The following is a 21,269-nucleotide window of genomic DNA, read 5'->3' on the forward strand; positions in this document are numbered from 1 at the left end:
AATTGATCTCAAGGAGGTAGTGAATAGAATGGTGGCTACTAGAGATTGGTAAGGGTGGTGGGAAGGGGTAATGAAGAGGTGTTGGTGAAGGGGTAATTCTGTTAAATAGAAGGAAAAAGTTCTAGTGTTCAATAGTGCAATAGGGCAACTATAGTTAACAATAATTTATTATATTTCAGAATAGCTAGAAGTTTTCAAATGTTCGCAACATAAAGCAATGATAAATGTTTCAGGTGAATCATGTCCCAATTACCCTGATTTGATCATTATATGTTATATGCTTGTATCAAAATATAACATGTACTCCATGAATATGTACAATTATGTATCAATAAAAAATTTAAAAAAAAAAAAGAAAGACGCTGAGCAAGTAATTACAAATGTGAAACGAGTTACATAAGGAAAGTAAAAGAAAGTAAGAAGTTGAGTGACACAGACACAAGGACAATTAGCTCGGCCTATGGGCTCACGGAAGGGCTCCCTAAGGACTAGGCATTTAAAAATTACAAATAAGCAGGATTTAGACAGACAAAGGTCCAGGTAGTAGGAACAGCATCAGAAAGATAGCTTCATTATCTTAGGCCTTATAACTTCTCTGGGTGATGATTTATTAGTAAAATCAGTGTTGAACTAAACACCATAATGCTTTTTAGTTCTAATACTCGATTTTTCTAGACATAGTCAATGTTTCTAGTTCTTTTTTTTTTTTTTTTTTTTTTGAGACAGAGTCTCGCTTTGTTGCCCAGGCTAGAGTGTGTGCCATGGCGTCAGCCTAGCTCACAGCAACCTCAAACTCCTGGGCTTAAGCGATCCTACTGCCTCAGCCTCCCGAGTAGCTCGGACTACAGGCATGCGCCACCATGCCCGGCTAATTTTTATTTTCTATATAGATTTTTAGCTGTCCAAATCATTTCTTTCTATTTTTGGTAGAGACAGGGTCTCACTCTTCCTCAGGCTGGTCTCGAACTCCTGACCTCGAGCGATCCACCCGCCTCGGCCTCCCAGAGTGCTAGGATTACAGGCGTGAGCCACCATGCCCAGCCTAATTCTTTAAATTACTATAATGTTTGAAAAATTCAAGTGCACAAAAAGAATAACCCTTCCATCAAAAAGCATGCATCCTCCAACACAGTTAAGAACCGAAAGAACCTTTAATGACTTCCTCAGGTTACCATAATCAAACTAAATTTTAGCTGTGGAAATTCAACAAAGGTGACTAAGGATTAAAGACTGAATGCATGTATTCCCTTTCCAAAAGTCCATCTGAAAGGATGGGGGTGGGGGGATGACCAAAAAAAAGAGGGAGTAAAGGAGAAAACAGCATCAAAGTTTTGGAAGCAGAAAGAAACAGATAAAGAGGAATTCACTTAAAAAAACCTGAAAAGGCTGCATCCTAAATCAAAAGTGACAAAAAACAAAAAGCACTACAAAATGCCTAGAGGCTCAGGTACTTCTGCAACAGAGGGCAAAAGGAGAAGCTCAAAACAGGAAGATTGGTTGAAAACTGGTTAATATAATAGGCACAGTTGAGGGTAGGAATACCAAACTGAAAATAGTGGGATTTTAAGACAAAGTGTTCATTCTGAATGTTGAGCTTGGAAAGCTCTTTTTCAAACCCCACCAGAAGACTGTCATCCAAGTTTATACCTTGTTGGCAGCAGATCAGAAGAGTGTTCCTTTGGGCAATCTGACTAGCCCAACAGAAAAGACCTTAAGGGGCAGACATCGAGAGTTTACAGCCCCCATCCCCACCCCAAACAACTAAGCCACATCAGTCTCCAGTAAAGCTGATAAGCCTCATCCACATGCACAGGACTTTCATTCAGCCTTTTAGTGTCACACTCTTAACCATGATTGGGCAGCCAAAGCTCATCAGAAATTTGAGGTAACCTTTATTAAGACAGAAACTAAAACTAGAGGACAATGAAGCAATGATTTCATAATTCTAACGGCAAAATGATTTCCAATTTAGAATTTTATGCCTAAACTATTCATGAAGATATCGAATTCTCAAACTCTTTAAATGTGAATGTATTCTCAAAGAATATATTTTCTATTGACCCTCAGAAGCTACTGATGGCGGGAGAAACCCAGCAGAAACCACCTTAGCCATGTAATCAAGGTTAACATTGCCAGCAATAAGACACATCAACATTGTGAACCTTGTGTAATCATGTACCAAGAACACACATAACCTCAATCCAATCATGAAAAAAAGACAGAGAGATATTCAATAAAATAACTGACCAGTACTCATGAAGTGCCAAAGTCATGAAATACAAGGAAAAACTGAAGCATTGTTTTAGGAGACAAAGGACACTAAAGAAAAATAACAAATGCAATATGGGATCCTAAATAAGATCCTGCAACAAATCAAGGACATTAGTGGAAAACTGATAAGACTTCTAATAAGGTATTTAGTTAATAGCATTAAACCAATATTAATTTCTTGGTTTTGATAATTATATCATGGTTATGTAAGATATTAATATAAGGAGAAGCTAGGTGAGAGATGTATGAAAACTCTATTATTTAGCAAACTTTTCCTTAAGCCTACAACTGGTTCAAAATAAAAAGTTAAAAAGAAAGAAATTCAGAGACAGTCCAAGGAAAATAGTGGGAAAGCACACAAGAAACAGCAAGAGTGATTGCTACAAATAAATAAATTATTACAAATTTCAGGGATAAGGAAAGAGGAACAGAAATAGCCCTATACATATCCAGAGAGAATCCATCAAAGTAATCTCCTAAGATGAAGTGGCTACCAAGGAGAACCAAGGAATAGACAATTCTAATTTTTAAGTTCACTTTTTCTTATTTTATTTCAGTACTTTCAACCTTTTAAAAATCTTACATTACCCTATTTTCTGATAAATATTAAATCCTCACAGTTCCTACTCACCACCAGGTTAATATTTCTCCCACCCTCATCTCAGGGGATATGTCCCTCTACTTGAAAAATCAGTTTCTTTTTCTTTTTTTAAAAATGGACATATCATCCACGTGCCATAAAATTCACCTTTTGAAAATATAAAATTCAATGGTTTTTAGTAGATTCACAGAGTTGTGCAATAATCACCACTTTCTACCTTTAGAATATTTTCATTACCCCAAAAAGAAGACCTGTGCCCATCAGCAGTCATTCCCCCATTTCCCCCTCCCCTAAACTCCCAGCAACTACTAATCTACTTTTCATCCCTACAGATTTGCCTACTGTGCACAATTCATATACATGGAATTATACAATATGTGGCCTTTTGTGTCTGGCATCTCAGTCATGTTGTAGTATGTATCAGTACTTCATTCCTTTTCATGGCCGAATTAACATTACATTGTATGGATATACCACATTTTGTTCATCCATTCATCAGCTGACAGATATTTGTATTGTTTCCACTTTGGGGCTGTTATGAATAATGCTACTATGAAGTTTTTGCGTGGATATGTTTTCAATTCTCTTGGGTACAGATCTAGTAGCAGAACTGCTGGGTCATATGGTAACTCTGTGTTTAACTAAGGAATTGCCTGTTTTCCAAAGCAGCTACAGCATTTTATATTTTCATCAGCAAAGCATGACAGTTCTAATTTCTCCACCTCCTCCAACACTTGCTATTAATCAGTCTTTTTTATTCTAGCCATTTAGTGGGTATGGAGTAGTATTAATATCTCATTGTGATTTTGATTTATACTTCTCTAATAACTAATGATGTTGAGCACTTTTCCATGTGCTTACTGGCTATTTGTATATCTTCTCTAGAGACATGTCTACTCAGAGTCTTCACTCATTTTTAAAATTGAAGTATTTGTCTTTTTTATTATTGATTTGTAAGGATTCTTTAAATAATCTAGAAACTAGAACCTTATCAGATATGATTTATAAATATTTCTCCCATTCTCTGAGCTGTCTTTTCATTTTTTTGACAGTGTCCTTTGAAGCACAAATGTTTTTAATTTTGAGGCAATCCAATTTATTTTTTCTTTGGTCGCTTGTGCTTTTGATGTCGTATCTAAGAAACCATTGCCTAATCCAAGATCATAAAGATTACATCTACATTTTCTTCTGTGAGTTTTTGATGCATTTTGAATTAATTTTTTGGATAGAATGTGAGGTAAGGTTTCAACTTCATTCTTTTGCATGTGGGTGTACAGTTGTCCCAGTACCACTTGTTGAAAAGATTATTCTTTCTCCCATGAAACTGTTTTGACATTCATGTACAAAATCAATAAACCACAGATGTATGAGTTTATTTTTGGACCCAAAATTCTATTCCATTGATCTATATGTTTATCCTTCTGTCAGTAACACCATGTTTTAATAACTATAGCTACAAAGTAGTAGGGTTTGGAATTGGAAAGTTTAAGTCTTCTAACTTTGTTCTTCTCTTTCAAGATTGTTTTGACTCTTCTGGGTACTTTAAATTTCCCTATGAATTTTCAGATCAGCTTGTCAATTTCTGCCAAACAAACGCAGCTAGAATTTTGACAGTGATTGCACTGAATTTGTAAACCAATTTGGGAATATTGACATCTTAACAATATTAAGTAAGTCTTGCAATTCATGAACATCGGATGTCTGTACATTTATTTAGGTCTTCTTTAATTTCTTTCAATGATGTTTTATAGTTTTCAGTGTAGAAGTCTTACACTTTTTCTTTTTTGACATATTTGTAAATAGGCAACTATAGCATGATGTGATGCAATGAGGATGTATACATAAGAAATCTAATCTTGTGGGAGGGCAGAGAATGAAAAGTTTCTCAGAGATGGCATCTGACCTCTGTCTTAAAGGATGAGTTAACCAAAAGTTGAACCAGTTGAAGTTGTCCAATGTATAGTTGAATATATTGTATAGTTAAAATTTCAGGGAAAGATGTGGCCTGAGATACAGATTCATGAATCCTCTTACCTCTTGAATTTCATCTGGGACAGTTGAGTCCATCAGTCTGAAGAGCAAATTTCGAAGTGGACCTGCTTGCCTCCCAAGAATGCTGGTAGCTACCCCTCCCGCAAGCGCAAGAGCAAGGTGATTTGAAAGCAGCTTCAGGCACAGCTTGAGAAAATTATGGTGTTCCCTGAAACCAAACAAACTGCTGTGAATTTACAGAACATAAAGATGCATGGGCTATTCAGTTTGGGTAATAGTTTTTTCTCTTTAAAAATTTTATCAAGTCATGACCAACAGTCATTTTTAAAACATGATTTGTGAAATTAGACAAAACTTCTTCCTAGAGGTTATCAATAAGTATCTAAATTTAGCTCATTTGTAGACTATAAAGAAGTTGCATAATTGAGGAATAAAGCAAACAAGAAAGAATAGTCAAAACTCAAAACTAGTAATTAATACACATGCATGCACACACACACAACCCCATATATATATATATATATATATATATGTTATATATATATAAAAAACATACCTTGATGAAGGGAAAGGGAGTGGAGGAATCTCACTGTTTATTTTATCACAGTATCTCTCAAGAAAAGAGCGCAGATGTGAGAAGGTACTCTCTTCAAGATCTACACAATAAGGTCGGTGCCATGCAACAACTTGTCTAGAAGGACACATAAGAAAATCATGAAACAAGCTTAAAATGAAATTTTCACACATGATCAAAAACAAAAATTAAAACATACTAAAGCTGAAAGATTTCAACAAGATACACAGAAGACACTCTTGATTATTAAAATAAAACCCTTCACTTTAGCAACTGAGGAACACCAAGAATTTGCCATCTTCAACAAGAAAACATACAACTACTGTTTTGGAAGGTTTGGATAGGCACTCACCTGAAGGTACAGGGCTGAACCACATGCTCTACTAAGGCCCTTTCTTGTCCTAAGAGTCTAGAAAATATATTTTTCATATTAAGAAAAATATCCTGACTCTCTAGAGTGATATACTAAAATCTATTAAAAGAAAAACTCCTAAAATCTTTTGTGACTATTTTCAAGTTCTTGGGACCCAACTATCTACATATGAAGTGCAAAGTTGTAGATTTAATACTAAATTATTTATGTTCAACTTATTTATTTTTGGCTTTTGTTTTAAAGGGATAATTACCTATAAACATTTTTAATTGGTTAGAGTATCATAATAAAACTCCTCTGATCTAAATTTCAAATACATTCTAAGTTGTAAAATAGCACATGTGTAACTACAAATACCTGAAACAACCCAAATGTTCCATAAAATTCAGTCTCCTAACATTGACTAAAAATTATCTACCTTATTAGCTAAACACATATGGTTATTACTTTAGGAAAAAGCTAAATTTTTATGCAAAAAGTAATTTCTTTAATTTAAAAGTATGGCCACTGGGGCCAGGTGCAGTAGCTCATGCCTGTAATCCCAGCACTTTGGGAGGCCAAGGCTGGAGAATTGCTTGGGGTCAGGAGTTCAAGACTAGCCAGGGCAATATATCAAGACCCTGTCTCAGGCCAGGCACAGTGGCTCATGCCTGTAATCCCAGCACTCTGGGAGTCCGAGGCGGGCGATTGTTTGAGCTCAGGAGTTCGAGACCAGCCTGAACAAGAGCAAGACCCTGTCTCTACTAAAAACAGAAAGAAATTATATGAACAGCTAAAAATATATATATAGAGAGAGAGAAAAAATTAGCCGGGCATGGTGGCACATGCCTGTAGTCCCAGCTACTCAGGAGGCTGAGGCAGGAGGATTGCTCGAGCCCAGGAGTTTGAGGTTGCTGTGAGCTAGGCTGACGCCACAGCACTCTAGCCCGGGCAACAGAGTGAGACTCTGTCTCAAAAAACAAAGACCCTGTCTCTATCAAAAATTAGAAAAAATTAGCCAGGTGTGGTAATGCACACCTGTAGTCCCAGCTCTTCAGGAGGCTGAGGCGGGAAAACTGCTTGAGCCTAGGAGTTCAAGTCTGCAGTGAGCTATGATCACACCACTGCACTCCAGCCTGGGTGACAGAGTAAGACTCTGTCTCTTAAAAATAATAAAAGTATGGCCATTGTTTTTTTCAAAAAACCAACCAGATAAAGGGCACTGAGGTCAAACAATGTTAAATCAATAAAGCCTCATTAAATCAATAAAGCCTCGTTCTGATTTTAATTATTTTAATTGAATTTCCTCTTGATATGCAGATATTTAATTTTTTTAAATCAGTATCTGGAGACAGAAAGAATTCAAAATGTTTAGAAGACACTTCAATTAAAAAAATGTCTTAAATGCAAGGTATGACATCTTGTTTCTGAAATATAACCTCAACATTCAAATCAAAAGAAATCTGTCATTTCTATTATAGTAAAAAATCAATACTAGAAATGCTCAGAAAGGCATTTAATGAATAAAGCACAGTTATTTCTGTTTTTATTGGTGTTTCTGCTATTATTAAACATAGGCACTCTTACCTGTCCCTAGGAAGAGCAGTCCATGCCAGACTATGTGATGTTCCAGCAGAAATCTGCTGAATAGCTATACCATCTAAGCCACTCACTTTCTTTGGTTTAGTAATAGGACCTGTGGAATTGCCTTGGCCACACTGCCCCATCGAATTATTGCCCCAGGCATAAACTTCATTATCTAAAAACAAAAATATAAAGTATAAAAGAAAAGCCAAATTTAAATGTAATATATTTATGGAAGATAAGTTAATATTACATCTTTAAAAACAAATTACTTTACCATGAGAAAGAGCCAAACAATGACTGTCTCCAATAGAAATATCAACTATTCTTGTGGCAGCCAGTTCTTCAATAAGCTTGGGTCTCAAAGCAGTAGCTTCTGAAGAACCACAACCTAGACAAGCTCCACAGCCCCAAGCATAGACCTGAAAAAACATAAATACACTACACATAATTTCCTGAGATAATTAGGTTGTTGACGTAAATTGTTTAAGAATAAATAAAATTTGTGAAGCAAGAGTGTGGCTTGAAAATAACTTTATGGTATCAAAAATCATCATTTTGATGCATTTTAAAGACCGTCATAATGATTTATTGGGCTGTTTTTAAACCCTCATTGTATAAACAGACCAGCAGCTGAGCTAAAAAGAAAAATAATTGGACACAGAAAAAAATGGAAAGATATGAGAGATTATGCTAAAACTATGAATTGGCTTACATTTTGTTATATTTGCCCAATCTTAGCAGCTTTAGAAATACTGTCTTAAACTTTTCCTTTATATGTTTCTCACTCTTCATATGAGATCAAGATTAGACCAAGGTGTGATCATATAAAATGGATTACATAAATCACAAAACTGATGTTTATGATTTACTTTTAAAAATACCCCAGCCTGAGCAAGAGCGAGACCCTGTCTCTACTAAAAATAGAAAGAAATGATCTGGCCAATTAAAATATGTATATAGAAAAAATTAGCTGGACATGGTGGCGCATGCCTGTAGTCCCAGCTACTGGGGAGGCTGAGGCAGTAGGATGGCTTAAGCCCAGGAGTTTGAGGTTGCTGTGAGCTAGCCTGACGCCACGACACTCACTCTAGCACGGGCAACATAGCAAGACTCTGTCTCAAAAAAAAAAAAAAAAAAAAAAAAACCTTACCTCATTGTTAAAACAATTTTAATCATCACAAACAGGGCCACATGAAGTAACTAGTCTAGATCGGGGGTCCCCAACCTATGGCAAGTTGTATAATTATTTCTTATATATTACAATGTAATAATAATAAAGTATACAATAAATATAATGTGCTTGAATAATCCCAAAACCAGCCCCCCACACCCATCCATGGAAAAATTATCTTCCATGAAAACGGTCTGTGGTACCAAAAAGGTTGGGGACTGCTGGTCTACATAGTTCCCCTTGAATATCTTCATTTTTGACTAATTAATACCAAAATAACCACTGACTGATTAAAGATGCTTGGGGAAAGGGTTAGATGAAGAAACAGGAAGACAAAAGGATGAATGACTATAATTTGGCAATCCAAAATCAACTTTATTTGGTTTAGTAATAGCAAACTGAATGATTAATGAGAAAGGTAGCAACCAACAAATGTAATGATTAATAGCCTGAGGCAGATTTGTTAGGGCAAGTTTCTCAAAGAATAGTTAAATTATATGATTTCAGCTTTTCTGCTCATCTGCCTTGTGAATTAGTCCAAAAACATTTTTATACCACTGCCTAGCACACAATGGGCTCCTATACGTGAGAGAATAAGTGGTCAGCGCACTTTTTCACTGCCATCACTGATGGACACAAAGGGGCAAATATTATCAATCACCATACCTGGCCCTTCCCTATCACCAACAAACAAATAGAGAGTCAAAATATGCATGTAAAAGTTCAAAAGCTTATAAAGGGATTATAAAATTCTGACTATCCTAACTTGACTAACCCTGTTTCTCAGAAATACCTAAGCCTCTCAGATTATTTTCCATACGAAAGTATTCTCTTTTTCCCTCTTTTTTGATAACTTTCTTGCCTTCTTAATTCCTATCACTGGTTCCATCAAGATCTAGTTTTGCTTTCCCCCACTATCCACGATTTTTAGGAAAAGGCTTAAGGGGTGCTATATGCTAAAAGATTTTTTAAAAAGCAGCTTAAGGCAAAGAACAGGGGGATGAGGGAATGTTCATTTGAGTCACACAGGCTAGGTCAGAAAACCTGGCTCTTTCTCAGATAGTCTACTTCAAACAGGAGAAAATATTTCATTTCAGTATGTTGCCTAAAAATGTATTTCTTTTAATTTTAAAATTTAAATACAAGTATTACTTTTTAGTTACCTAGTCCTCTGAAATATTCTTAACTTGGTTATCCTCATCCCTAGTCCTACCTGCCCTGTTGATGTCAAAGCAAGTGAAGACTGGCTCCCAGCGCAAACTTTGCGAATGAACATTCCTTGTAAAGCTTCAATAACTTTCGGTTTATATACTCTGTTGGTATCACCATGGCCAAGTTTGCCTACAAAAACAAACACATTCAAGTTGAACAATTTACATATTTTAAAGAACTATCCTTTTTGTAAGTAATAAAGTTGATAAAGGCTCTATTCTTTCCATCACTAACTGGACAGATAGGGAAAACTAAGTGTTTGATAGCTGAGGATGTTAACAAATAAGCATTTTTGTTACAAGAAGGTAACAACCATCAAACAATTAACATCACTTTACAACTGATGTGGAAAGTTATTTTTCTGTCTTTCTCTCCCTTTAATGACTATATTTCTAACTTCAAATTTGCTGACATAATATACAGGTCCTCTAAAAGAACGTATATGCATATAATTTTTTAAAACTGTAAAAAAGATTCACTAGTTCACAAAATAGAGAAGTTAGCAAATCATTAAGAAGAAAAAGAAATGGCCAATAACATAAATCCACCCTCACTGGTAATCAAGAAAATACAAATTAAATGATACCATTTTCACTGTTGAAAGTATTTTTTAAATTATCTTAATTTTAATACCTAGTGTTGTTGAGGGACATGGGGAAAAAAACATTCACATTGCTGATAGAAGTGACTGATTAAAGTGGACAAAGATTTAGCCATTCATTGTATTGTTGTTACTACTGAAAAAAACAGAAACCATCTAGATATTCAACAATGAGAGACTGGTTTTATAAATTGTGCTACAGTCACATGAAAGAATACTATGAACCATTTAATAGAATGATGCAGAGTCATGTCTGTTGACACAGAAAAAATACTCATAAAATACTGTTAGACTAAAACATATATATGTTGAAACAGATATAAGCATATATAAAACATATATGTAGGTCTACTTTGGTTTAAAAAGACATCTATGTAGAAATATTTGTATAAATGTATATTTATTTATAAATCTATTTACCAAAGTATTAACAATGGTTAAAACATTTGTAAAAGTACAGTTCATTTTCATTTTAATTTCTGCTCATCTGTATTTGAATTTTTCTACATAACTGAAAAACAAATTTTAAGAAAACTCAAGAAAAAAGGCCAAAGCTATCCATAAATAATTTTTTACATACCATTGTCTCCTCCTCCAAAAGACCATACAGTTCTTCCATCCTTAGATAAAGCAATAGTATGTGAACTGCCACAAGAAACCTCTCCTACATTGCTAATGTCTTTTACTAACGTTGGAATGTTACGGCTATTACTGTCACCGTGACCTTGGATAAAACACACACAACAAAGAAACAACATTAACTGTTTTTCTCTAGGTCATTACTTCACAAGTAGAATAAATATTACAATTTTATAATAGAACTGAGGTATTTTTTAAGTGTAATTCAGTATGAAAAACAGAATTATCTCTAATATCTTCTCAACCAATCTTCTAGGCTACTCCCAAACTGAGGCATCCAATAGCTTCAGTGAACCATTAGAACATTCTATTCATGCTCCTCTCACAGCACTTACCTTATGTTGTCTTGTATCATGCTCATGTTGACTGTTTTCACTACCCACTAGGTTATAAACTTCAAGATCATGATGGTATTATTCTTATCCCAGAAACTCTACAGTGCCTGGTCATAATAGGCACTCAGTAAATACTTGCTAGATTTAATTACATCTTAAATATCAGCATCAAATCTAGATATTATCTCTATAAAATTATCTTTCTCTGAGCTTAAAACTAGCAAAATAAGTAATAGTCTTTGACCTATTAAATCTACTCTCACTGCTTCTCAATAACTGTAACCATTTCTATTTTTATGTGAGAATAGCTTCAATTTTCAAAAACTCTTACCCAATCTTCCAAAGTCTCCTTCACCCCATGTATATAATTCACCATCTTCTGTGACAGCAGCACTGTGTCTATATCCAGCTGACACACAAACAACTACCTGTATTGCACACAAGTGAATTTGATGAGCACATAGATGCTAAAACACATAGTCCATATTTGATTCTACACATAGACTTCGGAGATACTAATATTCACAACTCATCCAAGAACTCCCATATATAGTTGTGGAGGCTGTGCTCAGGACAAGGCTGACTGGCTAAGAGGTCAAGTAAATGCTAAAATACAGCCTATTCTCTGCTTGCTAAACAAACCATCCAGAGAAGAGAACAACTTTTCTCAATTCACACAAAGGCCTTGTAAGGGCTAGTAGGAGGCCTGAATACATCAATCTAATCACTCGCAAGAATATAACATCACCAATCAAGTCTACTCAAAAAGTTGGAGAGAGTTGAATACCCATGGAACAATGACAAGTTTAAAGTATAAGGTTAACATAAAACCTCCAGTCCTGGCTGATCAAGAAAAACTCATTATTAATATCATAAGGATAACTCTCGAAAAGATATTGACTATTACCAGTACAAAAAGATCTAAGCAGTATATAAGCTTATGTTAATTAAACTCCTGATAGTACCTCTTTACCGTCAAGTAACTATACAACTGATGAGTAGAACCAGGGGTATATAGCAACATAATTTGGGGATCACTCAAATCTTTTAACACTGATCAAAATCACTGGCTATTGAAAAAAATATATACAGAAAATGATTGCACTAATACCTCCATGTCTTTTTAATCTCCAAATATTATAACTCATCTTAGGAAATTCAAATTTTAGATTCAACTAAAAATGCTGAGCACTTAATACATTCTAGATACTATACTAAGAACTTCTGAAATTTTTATCTATAAAGTATTAATTTAAAATTTTGTGACATTTTTCCTGCACAGTGCTCATACTATATTGTTTTTAATTGGCAATGTTTCTATTATAAAAATAGAACATTGAATAGGCTATAAGTAAAGAAATGGAATTAAGGAAGAAAGAAGGTGCTAAAAAGACCAGGAAAATACAATTTCAAATAGTATTTATCTGACGTTCCTTAGCGTCCCATGTGTAACATCTCATAAAATATCCTTAATGTTTTCAAAGTGGAATGTTCCAAGACCCATTGCTCTAAGGTTGATGTGTAAGTTAAAGTACTGCCAGATGTAATAGAGTAAAACTCATTTGACAGCCACCCCTGCCAGACAACTTTCCATGAATGAAAAAGTGTTCCACTTGTAATCCTGACATAAAATTAAAATTTAGACTTTATAAAGTTTTTTTTTTCCACAAAACATTCACAACCTTTATCACGGGTGACAGCTTCGCTGCAACTTTGGGAATAAAAAGTAAAATTATAACATAAGTCCTAGGCCCTGGAGAAGCCTGAAAAAGGAGATTGGGAAGGAGGGCACAAGGGTCTGCCCACCTCCCTGGAAAGGTGCAGAATGAGCCAGGCCTAATAACAGGGTCATGGGCCTCTAGAAGCTTAGGCCCTGGGCCTGTTGGCATAAGAAACATTGTGAACTTAAATATATAAATAGAGAGAGACCTAGGCAATAGGTGAGGCTCTGCTCCCAAGCCCCTGGGGATCACAGCTAAGGCCTTATCTCCTCCTCAGTCATACTGGAAGTAGAAGGTCAGGAAGCCACCTTTAGAGTATTTTGGTTTTTCTTGCTTATGTACAAAAAATCCACAACCCAAAATAATCTGTCTCTGAAATTGCCTGTCTCAGTTTCTCCACCTGTCTGTGTGGACAAAGGTAACGGAATGGACATGCAGAGACAATGGATGTGGGGGAAGAATCAGAGCCATGGGTTTGGGGATGTGAAGAGAGGACATCTGAGAGACAAGAGAAAGGCCCCTTCCCCAAAAGGCTCTAGACATAGTCAAGGAAGGCTAAGGCTTCAGCCCTTCTCCAGTTCACATCCCATCCCATTTGCCTCCCACTACCCAAGTTAACATACCCAAAGGAACGTGCCACCATCTAAAGAACATACCCCAAAATAGACCCCAATGTCCTTTAAGAAAAAAAAAAAGGTTAAATATTAACCCTTTGGGTGTTGGCCTTGTCAGAGATGAGACCAAAAGTAGGTGTCCATGAAGGTCTGTCTGGCCTTTGGCCAAAGCCCGCTGAAGGTTCCATAATCCAAGGAACTCAGACCAGGGAAATGATGCCTGACCAACAGCCAGTCAAACAGGGACCTGCGGGCAGGGGTCTTCCATGCCCCTCCCTCCAGACCCCACTCCCCAGAGGCCATAATGCTGCTGACACAGGCAGGAGGGGATGCTGGAGTGGAGCTACAGTGGAAGCTCTCCAACATGGGGACCCGTGGGCCTAGAAAGTAGGAAGGGGTCCCTCAGTACTAGAAGTGCCAAGGACATCCTTTTCATTTAGTGATGTGATGACAGAGGGACCACAGTGCTGACCCCCAGTCTGAAGGAAAGAAAATAAATCTAAACCTTGGATGTCCATCTCCAGTGGGAAGGCAGATGGGTACTCATGTAGTGGGAGACTAGATAAGAAATCACCACCCAGTGTGCCCACAGCAGGGCTCTGCAGCACTGAGGATGATTGGTGACCAGACATCAAGACTCTTTTGCTTCCAGCTAGGGCAGGGATGGCTGCTGAGGTGAAAGAACAGTGCTTCTTGGTTGGAGGTAGATCCTCCTCATCTAATGAGTTTTCTATTGTCAAGTCAATAACTTCAACCTTCTTCTTATTCTCTGATGAATTTCCCTCTTGGACTGGGCCATCTAGCAGGGGCAAACCTCAGATGCCTCCTTCTTGGGTTTCACTGGACACAAGGATTCATCTTCCATGAATTGGATCTCATCACAATCCAAACAGGAATTAAGAATCTCCATGAATAAACTATCAATAAGAGATTCATAGGGAGCCTTCTTGTCACACACAGGAATGTCCACATTGGCTTCTTCTCATTCATCTGTAGATAATGGGCAGCATCGAAGCTCTGCAGGTGGGCTCAGCTGAGGGCACAACACAGGACAGTCAGGCACATCTTCTCTAGCAGGCACGTGAGTCACACCCAGAGACTTGTAGTGGCCACCTCACTATCAGGGTCAGCAGTCAATTTTTCCTTGATTGGTGCCCAGGAGTAGTCTGGGTTTCAGATACCCTTTGCTCTGAGTTTTTGTAGAAGGGTCCCTGAAGTCAACTGCCTCACCAGCTACACAGACAAGGAGTAATTTCATCCAAACTCAGATGATCATTTGACCACAATGATTGTTGGAAACAGTGGCCAAAAGTCAAGCCAGGCGTGTGATGTTGATGGGTGGCTGGGCTTCTTGGGCTCAGACCATTTCTTGGCAGCGGGCAGCAGGGTGGTGAAGGTAACCAGCAGGGGCCACAGTTTTCCACTGACCTTGACAAAGAGGGTGGGAGGGAAATAATCCTCCTGGGGCAGCTGATTTTACAGAGACAAAAACCTTAGCTGCACCTGTACGGTATAATTGCATTTGATTCCTGGTAGAACCTCTCAATGAAAGAATCTGCTGCACTTGCTGGGGAGTGAGGGCAAAAGTAAAGTGCACTTCCTCAAACTGCTGGCTAGAAGTGAATGCAAGGGTGGTGGGCCAGATGAGTTCCTTGTAGACTTCATAGAAAGGCAATGGTTTCATAGTGACGTCAAGGTGCACAGACTAGGGCAAAGGAACGGTGCCGGTCTACCTCACACTTAAGGCCCAGCAGGGTGCCAGGGGCCAAAAAGGTCAGGGAAATGGGAGCTAGAGGACCAGGGAAGCCTACAGGAGAGATGCCAAAGGACAGAGATACAAAGATTTTTATAAAAGAAAACTTTCATGGAAAGAATGCAATCTTAAAATAGTGGAACCGGTATAATTGCATATACGTTTAGGAAAATACCTTTACCTCTTTAAAGAAAGATCAAATAGAAATAAAAAGAGAAAATCTAGGTTCAGTTTTTAACAGTGCCAATTATTTGTGTGGAACCTTGGGCTCGCAATGCTTCATCATTCAGGTCTCTGTTAAGATGCCACCTCCCACAAGAGCATCCTCTGACCTCATCATTTAATATGACACCCTGCCCAATTTAATCTGTACTACTCAATTTTTTCTTTACTACTATCTGAAATTATTTTATATGTTTGCTAATTTATTTATTATCTATCCCAAAGATTAAAGCTCCAATAGAACAGAGACTTTGTCTGTCTTATTCACTGCTATGTCTAATGCCTAAAACACTGCCTGATACTTGGAAGGTGCTAAATATTAGTTGAATGAATGATTCTCAGTTTCCTCATTTGTGAAATGGGGATAATAACTACCTCACAAGAATAAGAATTATTCTTATAAGAACATAATAATTAAAATTGAATAATGTATGTGAAAGTGTTCTATAAACTATCAAGCATACAAAAGAAAAAGCCAAATGGTAGAAGATGAGGGGCAACTTCAGAAAGAACACATCAAAATCTCAGAGATATCATCAATTATAACACTATTGCATCTAATTATATTTTTAAATCCAAAAAGAAAGCACATACCTTTCCCTGCAGAGGCCCCTGAATAAGCTTGGGATATTTCTGTGTTGAACTATTTCCATGTCCCAGTTTCCCATAATCACCGTCTCCCCAACTAAAGACTTCTCCTTCTGTTGTAAAAGCTAAAGTGTGACCATCAGATCCTTTAGATGATGAAACCTTTTTAATGGACCTATGAGGTTCAAATGTTAACTTTTTCAAAGTAGACTGGTTATTGGAATCTCCAAGGCCCAGTCTCCCATAGCTGCCTTTACCACAGGCTCTCACAGAACCATCTGTAGAAATGACAAAAGTGCAGTATTGTCCAGCTTCAATCTGTAAACAAAAACACAGAATTGTAAATATAAAATGCTTCTGTGAGAATCAAAGTATAATATTTAAGGCTGGTTTTATCAAAGAGGCTCAAAGGAAGTCTATTAAAGCAGAATATGGCATAACTCTCCATAGAGATTAAGGAATAAATAGAAAACTAACGGCCTTTTCATGCTGACTTCATCACTGCATGAGCTCAAATTCATGCATATCTTATCTTTTCAGGTTATCTTCCAGGTTATGACTGAATGAAACAACAAAGTAAAATGTTTGCATCTCCTCTTATAAATGGGGGAAGGGCAAGAAATAAAATTGCCTTACTACTTCCTTGGGGTCCATTATAGCAAGAACCATACAAAATACATCCTAAACCCATTTAAAATAAACATTTTAATGAAAATAATAATAAAATACAAAGTTCAAGCTTGGCTATAAATGTAAAAAATGTGATCATAAGAAGAAAATGAAATACCAATCTGGCAAAGAGAAAATTCCAATTTTTATTTAGTCTTATTTGCCATTTGTGTTGAATATAATGGTAAAGTCTATTGTCATTCATAATGCTTTCTAAAAATCCAGGTGTCAATTTAGTTTTTTGAAACTTGGAAATGCTATCAGGGATATGGAGGACTAAAATGTATTTTTCTATTAAAATGAAAAAACTGATGCAGTATGGTATAGAAACAGTATAGATAAGAAACAATGATCAAGAATTTTCACTCCTTTTAAAAATATTCTTAACATTATTTAAAGCAAATAAGCATGAATATATACACTATTGTCTACCAGTTTGTAAGGTATACAGAGAACTTACAGTCTGAGCATCAGAGAAACTAGGAGCCAGTTTGGGTTGCAATATTTTCTCCTGTGTGCCTTCTACCAACTGATGGCTGCTGTTGCTACCCCAAACATAAACCTCACAGGTTTCCGAGACAATGGGAGCATCACCAGTCTGAATGCTATCTGGGCTAGCACATGTTCTTGAGTAATCAGAAGCCATTCTGCAAACCTATTAAAATTCAAAAATATACAATAAGTTTTAGCCTAGACATTTTTCATATATATACATATTCTCTGAAATTATTGTTGCCTTTACTTCTTATACTCACAACTACTCAAATAACCTAAGGATACCACATCTAGTCTTAAACACAGGTAGACTATTTACTCATGCAGAATAAACCACTAAAATATACTAATAAAGGTAGCAAAAATGGGAAGGGGAGACATAGAATCAAGCCTTTTTTAAGTAAAAATTTTATTATCGCACACAACAGCATTATAGAAAAACAAAAGCTTAAAAAAAAAGTAGGAAAAAAATCACCTCTGACAATCTTATCACCCAAATACCATAAATGTTTTCTATTTTATGTATGTTCTTCCAGAATTTTTCACATACATGTTCTTTAACACAGTAATCACAGTGGGTATATAAAAGTGGCAAATGATACAAAAGAGTCATGCCAAATTTTCCATGTTTCTACCCAGTCATCATCGTTGAACATATAATATTCCATCTATGACAAAAATCACAATTTACTTAACCACTTTCCTTTTTTTTTTCTTGAGATGGGATTCTATTATGTTTGCTCAGGCTGGACTCAAACTCCTAAGCTCAAGCAATCTTCCCCCTCAGCCTCCTGAGTAGCTGGGACTACAGGTACACACTACTGTGCCCAGCTTCACTTTCTCTTAATAGGACATTTAGACTCTTTCTACTTATTTATTATATAAGCAAGTTTTAAGAATACGGTTGTTACTATATTTTTTATTTCCTTATTAGAGAACCTCAGAAATGAGACTCTACATCCGAAAAAGGATAATTAATCTATGATTCCAGAAATATACATCAAATTGCTTTCCAAAATGGTGCTATGTCACCAGCAACATACAAAAGGAGGGCTGTCCTAAAAATAGTGAAGGCTCAGAGAAATTCTATGTGTGTGTGTGTGTGTGTGTATGTGTGTGTGTATAAATATGAATCATGGCTTATTTACCATTTCTGTTGAATATAATGGTAAAGTCTGTTGCCTTTCATGCAGCTTTTTAAAAATCCAGGCTCCCTGCCAAAAGCACAAGACCCAGGGTGGCCACCCCAGTTGCCCTAACCAAGGAACAGGTCTACATGAGAGTATCAGTATCATGATACCAATAATGGGTATCATGCTTTTAAATTTTTTTGCAAACTTAAGTAGGGAAAAAGGAGGATGCCATTATTTTAACTTCATATTTTCTTACTATTAGCAAAGCTAAAGTTTTTCCATCTATTTCGTTACCACATTTTGTAAAGTGAACTAATTGTGGCCCACTTATTTTTTAGGACTTAAAAGATTTTTTTATTGACTTGTATGAACTCAATTCAATAAAGATAATTAACTCTAGTACAGCTATTGTCAATTTGTCTGCCTTTTAGTTTTTTTGCTGAATCAAGCAAAACAATAAAAGAATCTTAGAAAGCGGGCAGGGCATGGCGGCTCAAGCCTATAGTCCTAGCACTTTGGGAGACTAAGGTGGGAGGATCACTTGAGGCCAGGAGTTTCAGACCAGCCTTAGCAAGAGTGAGACCTCATCTCTACAAAAAAATAGAAAAATTAGGTAGGCGTGGTGGCAAACACCTGTAGTCCCGGCTACTCAGGAGGCCGAGGCAGGAGAATCGCTTGAGCCCAGGAGTTTGAGGTTGCAATGAGCTATGATGATGTCACTGCACTCTCACTGGGGTGACAGAAGGAGACCCTGTCTCAAAAAGAAAACAAAAAAATCTTAAAAAGTCAACACATTAGTTGCCAGCACATTAAATGGGAGGAGATAGAGTCATTTTAGTCAGATTTTTAAATAATATCAAAAACAACAGAATAATATGTGTGCTAGACAAACATTTTCCAGTGAACATGAGAACAGTTCTGAGGTTATACAAAATATGTGTAAATGAAAGCTGCCAGTCCCTAATAAAAGATCTGAATTTTTTTTTAAGAGGCAGGGTCTTGCTATGTTGCGCAGTCTGGACTTGAACTCCTGGGCTGAAAGGATCCTCATTCCTCAGCCTCTTGAGTAGATCTGAAATTTTGTTGGAGACAAAAGGAGGATACTAGAGCCAAGAGGGTCAGAATTGTTCATCTAAAGGTCTATGCTATAATATGGCTTATGAGAGAAATAGGGGTCACCCTCACCCGCTTCCCCAAAAAAGGAGGAGGAAGAAAAAAATCTCACAGGGTTTAGAAATGCTTTTTTTTTAAAAAAAGAAACAAAATGGGGGGTGGGGGATAGGATTCTGTGAAGACAGGAAGATGACAGTGACGGCAGCAACCTAATTTTCTAAACACTCCAAATCACTAAAAAGTAAAACTCCAAACCCATGCTTAACATTCATAACAAAGTAGGTGACAAGGTAGCCTCCAAAATCCCAAAATATAAGTGGGTGGGGACAAACCACCACCAACCACAAAACCTGCATTGTCATGGCATCTGTGCAGGAGGAAGCAATGGAATGTCTGAAGGACCTCAGAACAGGAGAAGCGCAAAACAGCCTGTCAAGTACTCATTGGCAAGGACAATGAGCCAATCTAAGAACAGCAGTTGCAACTAGGAAGAGTTTTGCTCTTTCTCATAGCAAGTAGGTTCAAGGAGTCCATGATGAGAGGTTCTAAAAAAGCTAGAGTAATCTAGCTCTTGCAAATGCAAACTCTTGAAATCAACCAGCCAGGGCTCCCTTCCAGGACAAAGCCCCCACAGTGAGGAAAAACTACTGGTAGTGGAAATTAAAACTAAATAGGAAAGAGACAACAGAGAGGAAAGATGGAGAATACCAAGACAAAAATTGTGAAGGGGAACAAGCTGGGAAACCACTATATTTTTTTTAATATTACATAAAAAAACAACACAGGGAGAAGTCTAAGAAGTTAGAAAAGCTATTTTAAATGCCACACCATTCTACAAGTTCAGGAAAACTAATTTCACATAAAAATAAGCAACAGAAAAGTACTGAGGTCAAATCCCATTTGAAGTTATCATAAAAAAGGGAAAAGGAGAATAACATCCCTACAATAAAAGCATGCCAGAAGGAAATTGCTCATATGACAGATCAAACTGTAATCTATTCCAAAACAAGCTAAAAGGAATTAAGAAAATTAAATAAGACATGAAAGAAAAACACAAATCTGAATTAGAAACCCTCAGAATGAGGTAACATAACTCAACAAAGATCAGAAATAAAAGAAAAAAATCATTTTTGAAATGAAGATTAAACTAGAAGAAATCCAAGAGTAAATAAATATTGTAGATAAAGCCCTAAGTAAAAGTAACAAAACTTGAAAAGGAAGACATTTTTAGAAATAAAAAAAGATATAAAAAATATTCACAAAAAAGTGACAAACACTAAAGTTAGGCAAAGATCCAAAATATGTCTAACAATAGGATCAAATGAAAGGAATAAAAATAATTCTAGAAACTATAATTTAGGGACATTTTCCTAAATAAAAAGGATTTGAAACTACATATTGAATTCTCACATCTCTAAGAATATCAACCAAGAATGAATAATATCAAGATGTATTATAGTAAAATTACTGATCTTTAAAGAAAAAAAATCCTTTGGGCTTCTTAGCAAAATGAGCATATGACTCATAGGAAAGAAAATCAGGTTACCTTTGGACTTTGACAGCAACACTTCATGCCAGAAGAAAACAGAGTAACATATTTAAGATATACAAGAAAAGAAAATGTGA

The 21,269-nt window shown here is 36.4% G+C and overlaps 1 protein-coding gene and 1 pseudogene across 8 annotated transcripts in view; both read right to left on the reverse strand.

The window, feature by feature from the left end:
• HERC1 (HECT and RLD domain containing E3 ubiquitin protein ligase family member 1) overlaps nucleotides 1-21,269 on the reverse strand; it is a 191,763-nt gene that overhangs the window by 115,246 nt on the left and 55,248 nt on the right. For all 8 annotated transcript variants that reach the window (XM_045540891.1, XM_045540861.1, XM_045540869.1 and 5 more), the window contains exons 4-12: nucleotides 17,363-17,557; nucleotides 16,240-16,551; nucleotides 11,667-11,763; nucleotides 10,942-11,085; nucleotides 9,762-9,889; nucleotides 7,652-7,796; nucleotides 7,378-7,549; nucleotides 5,421-5,555; nucleotides 4,907-5,072 (exon numbers count right to left, since the gene is read on the reverse strand). In XM_045540891.1, the coding sequence (XP_045396847.1) occupies nucleotides 4,907-5,072; nucleotides 5,421-5,555; nucleotides 7,378-7,549; nucleotides 7,652-7,796; nucleotides 9,762-9,889; nucleotides 10,942-11,085; nucleotides 11,667-11,763; nucleotides 16,240-16,551; nucleotides 17,363-17,557 (1,494 nt within the window). The remainder of the gene's footprint in view (nucleotides 1-4,906; nucleotides 5,073-5,420; nucleotides 5,556-7,377; nucleotides 7,550-7,651; nucleotides 7,797-9,761; nucleotides 9,890-10,941; nucleotides 11,086-11,666; nucleotides 11,764-16,239; nucleotides 16,552-17,362; nucleotides 17,558-21,269) is intronic.
• On the reverse strand, nucleotides 13,777-15,706 carry LOC123642998 (annotated as a pseudogene).

Source organism: Lemur catta, chromosome 1, assembly GCF_020740605.2.
Source record: "Lemur catta isolate mLemCat1 chromosome 1, mLemCat1.pri, whole genome shotgun sequence".
NCBI lineage: Eukaryota > Metazoa > Chordata > Mammalia > Primates > Lemuridae > Lemur > Lemur catta.